Source organism: Watersipora subatra, chromosome 3, assembly GCF_963576615.1.
Source record: "Watersipora subatra chromosome 3, tzWatSuba1.1, whole genome shotgun sequence".
In the NCBI taxonomy this organism is placed as follows: domain Eukaryota; kingdom Metazoa; phylum Bryozoa; class Gymnolaemata; order Cheilostomatida; family Watersiporidae; genus Watersipora; species Watersipora subatra.
Window position 1 is genome coordinate 34,777,191 of NC_088710.1, and position 12,542 is coordinate 34,789,732.

Here is a 12,542-nt window from a genome sequence, read left to right on the forward strand (position 1 = left end):
TGGCTTTTTAAGAGCTTTCGTTGTTCTACATATAATCGAGACAAATTACGCATATGCTTTTACTTTATAGACAACTTAAAAGTTGACCACACAGGATGATGACGGCCAGTCCTCCCATGGGTGGCCAGTTCTTCGGCCTCAACCTTCATATGGATAGCATTTATAGCAAGCAATCTAGATCATGTTTGTACTAAATCTAAGCAAAATAACATAACTTGAACATCAAAGAATAAGATAAAAAATAAAACCCCTTCTGCTAAGCTATATGTGGTATACTTGAAATTGTTGAAAATAGCGTAGAAGAATTCTAAAAGGAGGTGAATGGTCAACCTACCGACCTGTTACCGCAAATTTGACGAAATCCAATGCGATGGGTTGTCAGAAGTGAAATGAGAAGTGATTACAATGGAATATTGCTTATTAGCAAATATCCTCCATACCTTTAACTGCTCCCCGGAGTCCAATAGCAGTGAGCGGAGGATGAAGCACTTTACACTGCTTTAGAACTCATCATTTGTAAAGAGCTGACGACTGGATCAGGGCGGCAAAATTTACCTAATTTGAAGTTATATAATTTAAAAAGTAGGTTATGTATGCAAATGGTTCCCAATACAGTCACACCTCTACATACGAGTGCCCCAACATACGAGAAACTCGAGATACGAGCTGACTTTCTAGCAAGTTACTTCCTTGAGATACCAGTAATAGTTGAAATACGAGCCGTTTTGCGATGGCCACTACTGTTCATTATATGGTCAAGTACTCGAGAGGCTGATTTCGAGACCAGCATCCTTGGTCTTTCTCTTTGAATCAATTTAAAAAAAGTTTTTTAAAAGGCTGGCTAAAAGTTATAGGCAGCGCGAGGCAAAAGCCGCTAAACCGGAAACACATACTAAAAAATATGATGATAAAGTTAAAATAAGTTTAATAAAAAATTTAAACTTCGCTTCAAGTGCATGTTTAGTACGCTAAATTTATTGAAGTTAAATTGAAAGTTTCTGTGACGTAATGTCACAAAAGTTTAGTGTACCGAACACATTGCTGTCATGTCTCACTCAGGCAGATGTTACCCACAACGTTTGTCTTGAAGGTAAAACTCCATGCAGCAATTTACATAGTGATGTTACATTCTATTGCAGATCATAACAACTAAATAGGTATCAGAGGTACTGAATTGCAACCCTTCAAAACTTGTTTTTCTACCGTAATATCCTGTTTAGGTAGTGTTTTCATAGTATGGTAACGGATTAATTTTCTCATAATATGGTAACAAATTAATTTGTACTCAAGTGTTTTATATAGGAAATAGTGCCTTCAGACACAAGTAAATTGACACAAGAGCTCTGTTCCACCAAGCATTAAGCTAGTATGTCGAGGTATGACTGTACTCATTCAGTCAACCATGAAGCTGATACAGTCAACTATGGAGCTGATACAGCCAACTATGGAGCCGATACAGTCAACCATGGAGCTGATACAGTCAACTATGAAGCTGATACAGTCAACCATGGAGCTGATACAGTCAACTATGGAGCTGATACAGTCAACTGTAGAGCTGATACAGTCAACTATGGAGCGGATACAGTCAACCATGGAGCTAATACAGTCAACTACGGAGCTGATACAGTCAACCATGAAGCTGATACAGTCAACCATGAAGCTGATACAGTCAACCATAGAGCTGATAAAGTCAACTATGGAGCTGATACAGTCAACTATGGAGCTGATACAGTCAACCAAAGAGCTGATACAGTCAACTATGGAGCTGATACAGTCAACCATGGAGCTGATACAGTCAACCATAGGGCTGATACAGTCAACCATGGAGCTGATACAGTCAACCATGGAGCTGATACAGTCAACTACGGAGCTGATACAGTCAACCATGGAGCTGATACAGTCAACCATGAAGCTGATACAGTCAACCATAGAGCTGATAAAGTCAACTATGGAGCTGATACAGTCAACTATGGAGCTGATACAGTCAACCAAAGAGCTGATACAGTCAACTATGGAGCTGATACAGTCAACCATGGAGCTGATACAGTCAACCATAGGGCTGATACAGTCAACCATGGAGCTGATACAGTCAACCACGGAGCTAATACAGTCAACCATGGAGCTGATACAGTCAACCATAGGGCTGATACAGTCAACCATGGAGCTGATACAGTCAACCATGGAGCTGATACAGTCAACCATGGAGCTGATACAGTCAACCATGAAACTTATACAGTCAACTATGGAGCTGATACAGTCAACCACGGAGCTGAAACAGTCAACCATGGAGCTGATACAGTTTTCATGCTGCAAATTTGCCTTGACTTTAAAAATAAAACAAGTCTTCAGGTATTTTACTTTAAAATTGATAATTTAATTTTAAAATTGATATTTCTAAATTATCAATTAAATTTAAATAGGAGAAAGCTTTTCACAATACATGTACACTTGTACACATGTACACATGCAGTAACGTCTTACAATGATACTTGGAACACAAACAACTATAAGTGAACTCTTTTCTTCAGTGTGCACTAACTGACTTGCCTCGCTATGTAGACCACGTATAACAAAGTCTAGTTTCCTTAACAAATTAATTGCTTTAGATTTTCTAAAGATAGAGATTTCTATGGTCCATTTACATGAAGTTGCGATGGTCGTACATCCCTTCATCATTTTAAAAATATGGAAGATATTTGAATTGAAAAGTTAGTTGAAGTGAGACTTTCTGTTAGAGCATCATACATATCAACAGTTCATATTACTTATGTGTTATAACAATGTGGAAGCAATCATTTTTGAAGAAACTTTCCACCTAACAGTATCTCTGCCGTGAGTTTTCAATCACCTCACACACGATCCTTGATCTAGTCTTTTTTACTAAAAGACAAGGCTATTTGGCCACGCGTGAAAAATAAATAACAAGTGCGGTATTTGTGAATAAAGATTCATTGTTCAATTTTTTGTGTAAAGTAAATAGTACAAAGACTAAAATAAAAAAACTGGAGCTAAGCCGACTAGAATTGGAGTAGGTTGATGTATCCTTGGATGCAGACCAAAGTAAAACATTTAAATGTTTTTCCAAATAGCATCAACACACCTTACATTTTAACTGTTGTTTCCTATGTACTAGTACTCTGGCAGACTGATGAACTATGAGAGATAGTTTGGTGTAATAACTATATGCACAATTATTCCAAAAGGTAGCAAAGTGGCTGATCGAACAAACCAGAAGTCTCGAGTTCGAATTCCATTGCAAGCAATATTTTTTCTTAATCTCGAAGCATGCCTTGAAACAGATAGACAGGCACATTATAGTAAAAATTATAATATAGTTATAGAGTAACATCTACATGTACATATATCTTAGTGTGTGTCATTCGTCTGTCCAGTAATAGCGATAAAGTTTTAGGAATGAAAAACCCACTTTCCACTGAATTTGAACTCAGAATCGCCAAATCTGCAAACCAGCGAGCTAATCCAATACACTACACTGTCTTTGCCATATTATAGTACAATAGGGCACACATTTATGCAACGCATGCGAAAATACTATTGACCAGCTTGATGTAACTTCAAGCTGGCTTCATACCTATTGTTGTGGTAAAAATTTAAGCTAGCATAACTGTCACGTACAACTTTTATCGAATATTCTAGGTCAACCAGACACGCTGATTCCAATTTTGTACTCAAAATAAAGATTGGTCCACTAACCTTCAAAGTCATTAAGGCTTTTTTAAAGCGTTTCAATATTTGTCTCGAAAACAACACAATCGGCATAACAAGCTCCGCCCATGAATATGTGACGAAACCTAGCTTTTTCAGGAGCGAAAGTTAGGAATTTTTAGTCAGATTTAGAATAATAGAAATGGGTGTCTTAAGACCCATTATTATCTAAATCCAGCCTGTAAAATAATCTCAGTCTTTTCTTAAAGGTATATAAACTATTTAAAATTGCTCGTAACTTGTTACATGATGTTTAAATAGGCTGAACCCCGAGAAAAATTAGCTCAAAAAACGCGGTTTTATCACAATCTAGCTTAGTTATCGCGCTTTTTTGAGCTTATTTTGAAATATTCAATGTTAATTAGCTTATTTACCTTTCAGAAAAGACTGAGATTATTTTTAAGGCTGAATTTAGATAATAATGGATTTTAAAACACCCATCTCTATTAATCTAAATCGGTCTAAACATCCCCAACTTCTGTTCCTAAAAAGCTAGGTTACATCACATATTTATGGGCGGAGCTTACTGTGCCGATCGTGTTGTTTTTGAGACCGATATTACAACGCTGTAAAAAAGCCTTCATCACTCTGAAAGTTAGTGGACCAATCTTTATTTTGAGTAAAAAATCGGAATTAATGTGTCTGATTTACCTAGTAAATACGATGAAAGTTGTACGTGACAGTTATGTTTCAAGTCACAAGCTTACCAGTTAAGTTACACAACGTCATTGGGAAATTATTTTATTACCAGACATTCATCTAGTATCTAAATAATATGGGGTATTAAAGGTGAGCTGAAGATATGTCGGTAAACTCACCCCATGAAGCCGAAAGTGCATCTCCAGGTTTACCCATTTCTCTCTCAGTTTTATATGCTTATGAACGCCATCCAAGTACCTTGCTTCAACATTTATTTTGTTAACGTAACTTGGCGGTCTGTCTGAACAAGATACTACTGCCTTGTGAAGAAATATCACCTCAGTGGTTGGCAGATAATTTTTTGTCACTCGCTCATTCTTCATTGTTTTGTTGGTGAGTTGAGCTCATTCTGAATACAATTAAAGGAAGGGTGAAGTATGTAGTATGGTGTCATGCTTAAATGTAAAAAAATTGAAAACAGTACAAATGCTGATCCTAAAAATTATAAAAGCTATTCGAATTAACGAGCTGATAACTTCTAATAGATAACTAAAAAAGGTTAAATGTGTTGCAGAGATAGTAACACTTTAAAAATACTGCAATAATTTAGAAGAATTTTACGAAATGGAAAACTTTGGCAATAAACATTTAAAACATGTGTTCGTTAAAAACCGATTGTATTCAAGGTTATGACAAAGATAACCTGAGATTGTCAGTGATAGCAAAATACTCTACATTAACAAGTAGAAAGTAAAAGGTTTAAATTAAACACAAATCATACAGTTACAGTCTGAAGCAGTGCCGAACACAACCCCACTAGCCGCACATGCCAACTTGATGGAGGTAAATGCGCTTATTGTCAGTTGATGCTGAAATAACTACGAACTTAAATTATAATCAGGAAACTCAATTTTAAAAAAATGCTAACCAAACTTCTATACAATCTAATAATTATTCTACTAAAACTGACTCCAATCTAAACCTACCTTGAATAAAGACTTTCTCCGAGTCTTCGCAACTCAGCCACATTTTAATAGACATATGGCGCTGTCTGAGTGGTGTCAATCTATTTCATGATGTTGACTCATTCATTCACCGATGAACTATAATACTTATAAACCAATAATATGGCACTCGGAGCACAAACCTGAATTGCATTCTGCTGATGGCTGTTTGCAGAGGGCAAATACATGTACACCACTGGAACAATTTAAAGCTTTATCAATGTTGAAAAGAGGAAATTAGTAGTACTTCATTATAAATAGTCTTTATTTGATTTTAGTAGCCGAGGTCAATGACAAAATCACCTAAGCTCAAGTTTTCAATGTGCCCAACTTTACCTGGCTGCTGGCTCAACACCCTGGCCTCTAAGAAGCCTTGAACAACTTATGCTGGTGTAGATATAAACACTATATAAATTAATATATGAAATTAATTAAAATTAAAGTTCAAGTGAAGTTTAAAACAATTTTATTACTAATAATTTTATATTGCAAAGCAATAGTCATCAGGAATAACCAGCAACCATTGTCATATTTATATACATGTATATAGTAGCTGTGCTACCCGGCGTTGCTCGGGTAATAAAAAAGACTTTGCACAGAAAATTGATTTGTATTTAACATATAACAACATATCCCATTATAACTTTCAAACTTCCTATCCTGAGAGATGTGTTTTGTGTAGTTGAAATAAATTAGGAGAAAAATAAAAACAACTGTAATGGTTTTAAAACTTTGTCAAACAACTGTAACTTTCCAACTTCATATCATGAGGAAAAGGTTTTGTGCAGGACAACTAAATTAAAAATAAATAAAACAGCTGTAAAGGTTTTTAAACGACTGTAAGTTTAAAATTTCATAATTTGAAAGAAGTGAAATTTAAAATAAATTGAAAAAACATAAAAATGTAAATGTATTTAAATGTAAACTCATTGGAGGGTAATGGCTAAATATAGTCTATTTCGCTACGGTTACAATCAAAATTATTTGGTATACAATTATATGGTTTCAGTTCGTTTCAGTGTTGGCATGCGAAAATTGGCATGCGAAAATATCGCAGATTATAGACGTACATAGAGTGGTATAGAAACCCATGGTCATTATCTAATGCAATCACCTCATGGTAAAAATCATCATCATTAAAAATAGTAACAGAACAATATGTTAACCTTAGTAACTATAGGTAGGTACCTACACTGACTTTAGTCTATTTTGGGGGTTATAATCTGCTAGATATAACATTACAATGTACTACGTAGAGAGTTCTTACCTTCGAGACAGCCGTGTAATATAAACGCTGAATTTAACTTAAATGAATTTAATGTACTAATCACATACTTGAAAAAAGTTTTAGTATGTATTTTATTAAATTTCAAACAGAAATTTCATCATTTACGCTAGCGAATCGTGTTTATTATAATGGATACTGGCTAACTCGCCATGGCGAGTTCAGTGACGTGTATCTTTTAATAATGTATATAATCGGTACACTAATCGTCAAATTTCAAGCTCGAGATAAATTATTGTTGATTTCGTGGGCCAAAGAAATTTGCCCTAACGAAAAAAGATGAAGAAACATCGTGTTGCATATTTTTAGATCACAAAATATTTCAATATAACTGTTCGCGCGAGAAGAATTGGCCTTGACCCCAGATATAGTAATCGAACCTCTTAACAGGGAACCTCAACCTCGAATTTTTTAACAGAGGCATAGTAGCTTGTGGCCGCATTGGTAAAATAATCAGCTTGCGCTATAGATATAGCCGGAATGACAGATCCACAGACGACATACTTTGAGAAATATATATATAGATATATTTCTATATATATATTTCTAAAATATATATATATAGAAATATATATTTCTATATATACAGTATATATAGGCTGATCTTGATATATATATATAGATATATATATATATCAAGATCGCCTCAAGACTAATATCTTGAGGTCAAACTCTCGGGTCTCTGGTAGGATGGCCGAGCTTGAGAAGACATTACTATCCACCTGGATAAACTAGGGTGAGGAAACAATTTATTTATTTAGTTTTATATGTCTATACAACTAAATAAATAAATTGTTTCTTCACCTAGTTTATCCTGGTGTACGCTAATATATATATATATATTGATAAATACATATACATGTATTTATAGATTTATAAATATATAGATAATTATAAATATCTATATATATTCATAGATACATTTATAAATATATAATTTATATATATATTATAACAAAATTTACTATATTGTTAAATAGTTTTATAATTAAAATTTGTTAATTTTATTAAAGTTACAATTTATCTATTATCTAAATTTATCTTTTTAATTTACAAATATATAAATTTATATTTATGTACTTTATTGGCAATAGTTAACATTCGATGGAAGTGCTGAAAACTTGCAATGTTAATTGCAATGTTCTGCTTAGCGGTGACTAAAAACCTAATAGAAATGAAAAAGCATTTGTTCAAAGATTAAGATCAGAAGAGTGGTTGGCTATGGATAAACTCGTATGACGGAACATTTAGTAGTTGTCTTTCCAACTTAGCCTCTCTATTCCGTTAGCAATCAAGTAACAACTACTTGATTAACTGCCTTAAAGCTGTTTCAAATAGGGCAGCAGCCAAGGTCAAACAAAGTTCAGTTGAATTTGCTTTGCTACCCTTTGAATTGACACATCTGCAGCAGACGACTGGCATACCTATAATTCTATTTTTCGTATCATCAGAGTGTACGCCAAGGTCAGTGAGATCTTGACTTATTAGAGTTTTACTGAATGTAGAGTGCTCGATAATTGCAATAATCGCCATAACTTAATGATAGATATGGAGGGATGGGTGGCCGGTGGCATTAGTTAGATAATATGTAGCTAAAAATGTGGGCGGCCAGCCGACAGACATACAGCAATTATTGTGGTTCAAGCTTATTTGGCAAATGATAATTAGCGATCATTGTGACGCTACAGCCAATCAATGCTACAACAGCTGCCAAATGTTTGCAGTACCAGGTCTACTAATCTAAGATCTAGTAATAATTTTTTTCTATTATACTGTTCAAATGAAAAAAGGTGTTATCTACATCAACTAGAGGTTTAGTTAACGTGTACTGTATGCAGAAAAAAAATGTCTGGGCTATACGATCCGCCTAAACCTGCATGAGCACCTTGTTAACTCTTATCTGGCTGCTGTTCTACCGACATATCTGTTGGTTAATCGTTTCCCATCATATTCTCCTACCCTTAACCTTTGAACTTTTAAAATTCGAACTCTTAGCCTGATTACAAAAGAACTTCACTCAAGAACTGGCTATATGTTTCAAACTCTGTCAGTTTTAGCTTAAGCTCAATAGCTTAACGTGCTATTAAGTCAAGTCAGAAACAATATTGAGTTGAAGTTGTGAATTTTTCACAGCTCATACATGCTGCCAGTTATTTTTTTTCAGCTGCCTTATGATTAAAACATGGTTTGCTTCAGTATATATATCGTATAAACATGTGCCGTATATAACATATACACAGCATATATAACAAATCTGCTGTATTTGTTATAGATATACATACACCATAACACGATATAAAATGCATACAATGTGTATATATACATGTATATATAAGTATATCCGTAATTTTCACTCCTTAGTTTGAAGTTGTTTGAATATGTAATTGTTATTTTATTTAGAGTTGTGTTTTTATTGTAAAGATACAAGTGGTAATTTTGTAGTTACTCTGAGATGTAATAGCTTCTTTGTAACTTGACAGTCTTAAATTTTTCGTATGTTTGTTTTGCTAGCAGTTTGTTGCATGAAATAAATATATACCATTTATATTTATGGTATATACACAATATATAGTATATATACATGTACATCATATGTACCAAATAAAAAGTTTATATACAGATTTTTATTGATGCTTTTTGTTATTCTGGCCAAGGACTTCGTTTTATTACGGTTATGCCATGTGCACCTGCTCACAGCAGTATCATCACAACATGCCTGCAAACTTAAGAGATGTATAGAAACTAGGCATAAGAGGTCTTTAGCATGTTTTTGTTTGTGTGGTTTTAATGCTCCATGTCTCGTTTTAATGCTAATGCTCGCTTGTACCTCATGGTACAAGCGAGACATGGAAAACGTACTAGTGTTTCACTATACGTGTTCTACATACAGTGTATAGTGTATGTAGAACACGTATAGTGTCTTTGTGGTATGTGTTACTAGATTGAGGTTGCTGTCAGAATACTGGCAAAAATGGTTGACAAACTGGAAGACACGCCTTGAAACATCATCCTATGAACATAAAACTTGTATATTGGAATTATTTATTTTGCATCATTTTATTAAACACCACAAGAATACGAGTACATAAAATCAGGATAGCATGGCTTTAGTTACTTCTGAACTTTCACATGTAACCAGCTGCCAGACAGCATAGATAACCTGGAAGGAGTAGTCAATAAGCGTTAAGACAGTAACATGAATTTCGTGTAACTCTAATAAAATTCCTTGTTACTTGTAAGATATACATTACAAAGTAAAATGTAATAGTTGTTTGCAAACCTCACGAGTCGTGTAAATGATTACAATGATAATAATTTTTAGAAAGTTGTCACTTTTCACACGTTGTTTCATTTTGGTAAATCAATCAAACTCTATTAGACATTTTTTCCGAGCTAATATCAATTGTCCTATTCCCTTAGCTATAGAACTACGTATTATTATGGTTATTATAGTAGATTAAACTGCATTATACTGTACATGAAGGGTTTTATAACTGACCACGGGTACTTGCTGCACAGCCAAGGCTTAGCCCCAAGGACCGTAATAAACAAGAGTTCGTACATTCCCCAGTATACAACATAATAGGTATTTTTTTTATCTTTAATTCAAGAGATTAGTTGTCTTCACAATATCAAATTTTCATATTAAATATTGCCAATCCTAGTTTTTTCATAACACCGTTCCTTCATCCGTTCCTTCCTTCTTTACCGCTCGTTTCCTTCATGCACTACATGTATTACATACTGAATTAAAATTGTAGCAGAGGATTCACCTTTCAAATCGCAAGTTACTGTTTACACACCGACTCTTGAAAACCCGCAAGCAACTGAATGCCGACTATCGGAACCGTGGGCTCAGACAGTTTCCGGCCGCTGATTTTATCTCTTCTGAGCCTGATAGATCTTAATTTTCGGACAGTCAAATATAAAGATAAAAATGGTAAGGAGCACGTGTATTTATTGAGCAATTTTTGGCATATTTTGTTACACGAAATACTCAATTTTTTAAGCCACTTATTTCAAACCTTTGACAAGCTATAAACTTCCGAGGTTCATTCATTTTCATATCTTGCGAATTTTGACACAGAGGCATCGTAGTGAAGTGATGGTATCGGAAACTATGCAAATGACTTTAACACAAGTACAACTGTGGCACAACTTCAAAGCTAGTTGATTCTGCAAATATGAACTATATGTGGTTTAGCCAGACCGGCAGCGCTGAGTGACAAACTGTAATGCCTTTCTTAAACAACTCAAATTTCATGTTTTTACATAAATACACTCTGACAGCTTATTTAAACCATAATGTAAAAAACTAATTAAAAGCTGAAAAATTGGACGAAACAGTGTAAGAAACAACCAGTAGTTTTTAATAACTCTCTTGAATTAGAACCTCAATTGAAGTTTATGGAGCGAAGAATGCAATGATAAAATATGTTGTTAAAAAGCGTTACATCCAGATTGAGCCCTTGATGGAAGTGTCTGCTAAGTAAGTTTTGTACTCAAAGTGAAATGCTTTAGTAACTGCTAATTGTTTCGTCACTCATCTTTACCTCTCCATAATTTCAAATAATTACTTAAGACTACTATGGCATAAAATCCAAATTTTGTTTCTATTAAATTAATTTTTAAATTTCTTTGCTCATAAATGAACTGGAAGTTTACATTTGTTATAGTTGTATGACCTGTAAATTTTTTTGTTAAATTGGAAAATTACTCAAATTTCAAAAGAGATATATGTCGCACGAACCAGTGTGCTTTTATAATTGCTAAATTGCTGATACAATACATTGTATCTTATCACCAGCTATTAACTATTTACTCATGACTATGGCAATAGAAAATGTATTTCAAATATAATTTTTCATTAGCAGTACCAGTTAATAGGAATTGCAGTGCTAATGAAAATATCTAGTTGTACAATGTTACTGTTTCAAATAGTCATTATTCTGACGAACACTTCATTGATACTTCACAAGCCATCTAATGTTACGCTGAAAATTCTAATAGTCTCATAAGCTTTTTGAATTTAGCGACTGCCGTTGTTCTGGTTAGAATAAAACAAAATGTATTCTTGAACTGAAAAGTCTAGTTGTCTACCTAAGAAGCATTCGTTAAAAGTAGTAGACATTTTTCTTCAGAGTTATGCAAATTGTGTGTGCTTTGAAATCAGTATAGCTGAAAGGTAGATCGGTACGCGCCATTTATTAATAAAACAAGGTTTAATGTGATTAAGCAGATGACAATTGCAAAGCTCTAACAATCTTACATCTCTTTGTCTGCTTCGCATAGCATACCAAAATTATATTAAATATATATATATTATATCTGTAGGCCTGTAGCCAAAGAAAGTTGGAATGTTGGAAAGTTGAAATAAAACACACAAACAATATAAATTGTGCTTTTTCAGTGCTCAGTCTGCCATTGTCATAAAGGTTTATGCAGAGTCTCATGCAACTGTTGTGTCTCCGCTGCTCTTCACGTCATGTCTGATACTGAAATTTCAATGACAGTGCCAAATTGCATCACCGACTGTTTACCATAGATAGCGTGAGTGATGAAGCGAGGAAAATCACTAAAACATAAATATAGAAAACTGATGACCATTTAAAGAGATGATATGAATATAACATGAACATATTATATGGTTGCGTGTTGATCTTTTCGTCCGACATCTCTTTTTGTCATCAGAATAAATTAATAAAACACGAAGTAGCTGGCTTTTGGCCAGTCATCAAGGTTTCACATACAATGCGTGAGCACACAGGCCTATCCACATACATGAAAAGGAATTAGAACATATAGGATTTAGATTAGGATGCTGTACGAGTAGTCTACAACTGAGGCAGATGAGCTACCTTATTAGGTAAACTAATTTTTGAGAATAT

General features: G+C 34.1%; 1 protein-coding gene across 1 annotated transcript; it reads left to right on the forward strand.

Moving 5' to 3' along the window:
• Positions 1-1,368: 1,368 nt before the first annotated feature.
• On the forward strand, positions 1,369-9,655 carry LOC137390546 (autotransporter adhesin BpaC-like). Its single transcript, XM_068076873.1, has 2 exons — positions 1,369-2,349; positions 9,596-9,655. Exons 1-2 carry the CDS (start codon positions 1,369-1,371, stop codon positions 9,653-9,655), a joined length of 1,041 nt encoding a protein of 346 aa, XP_067932974.1.
• Positions 9,656-12,542: the final 2,887 nt, after the last annotated feature.

Excerpts from the sequence above, each read along its gene's own strand:
- LOC137390546 (XM_068076873.1), top strand. The coding sequence starts at position 1,369 with ATGTCGAGGTATGACTGTACTCATTCAGTCAACCATGAAGCTGATACA. Across the intron at positions 2,350-9,595 it reads AAAATAAAACAAGTCTTCAG|ATTGAGGTTGCTGTCAGAAT; the intron begins GTATTTTACTTT and ends ATGTGTTACTAG.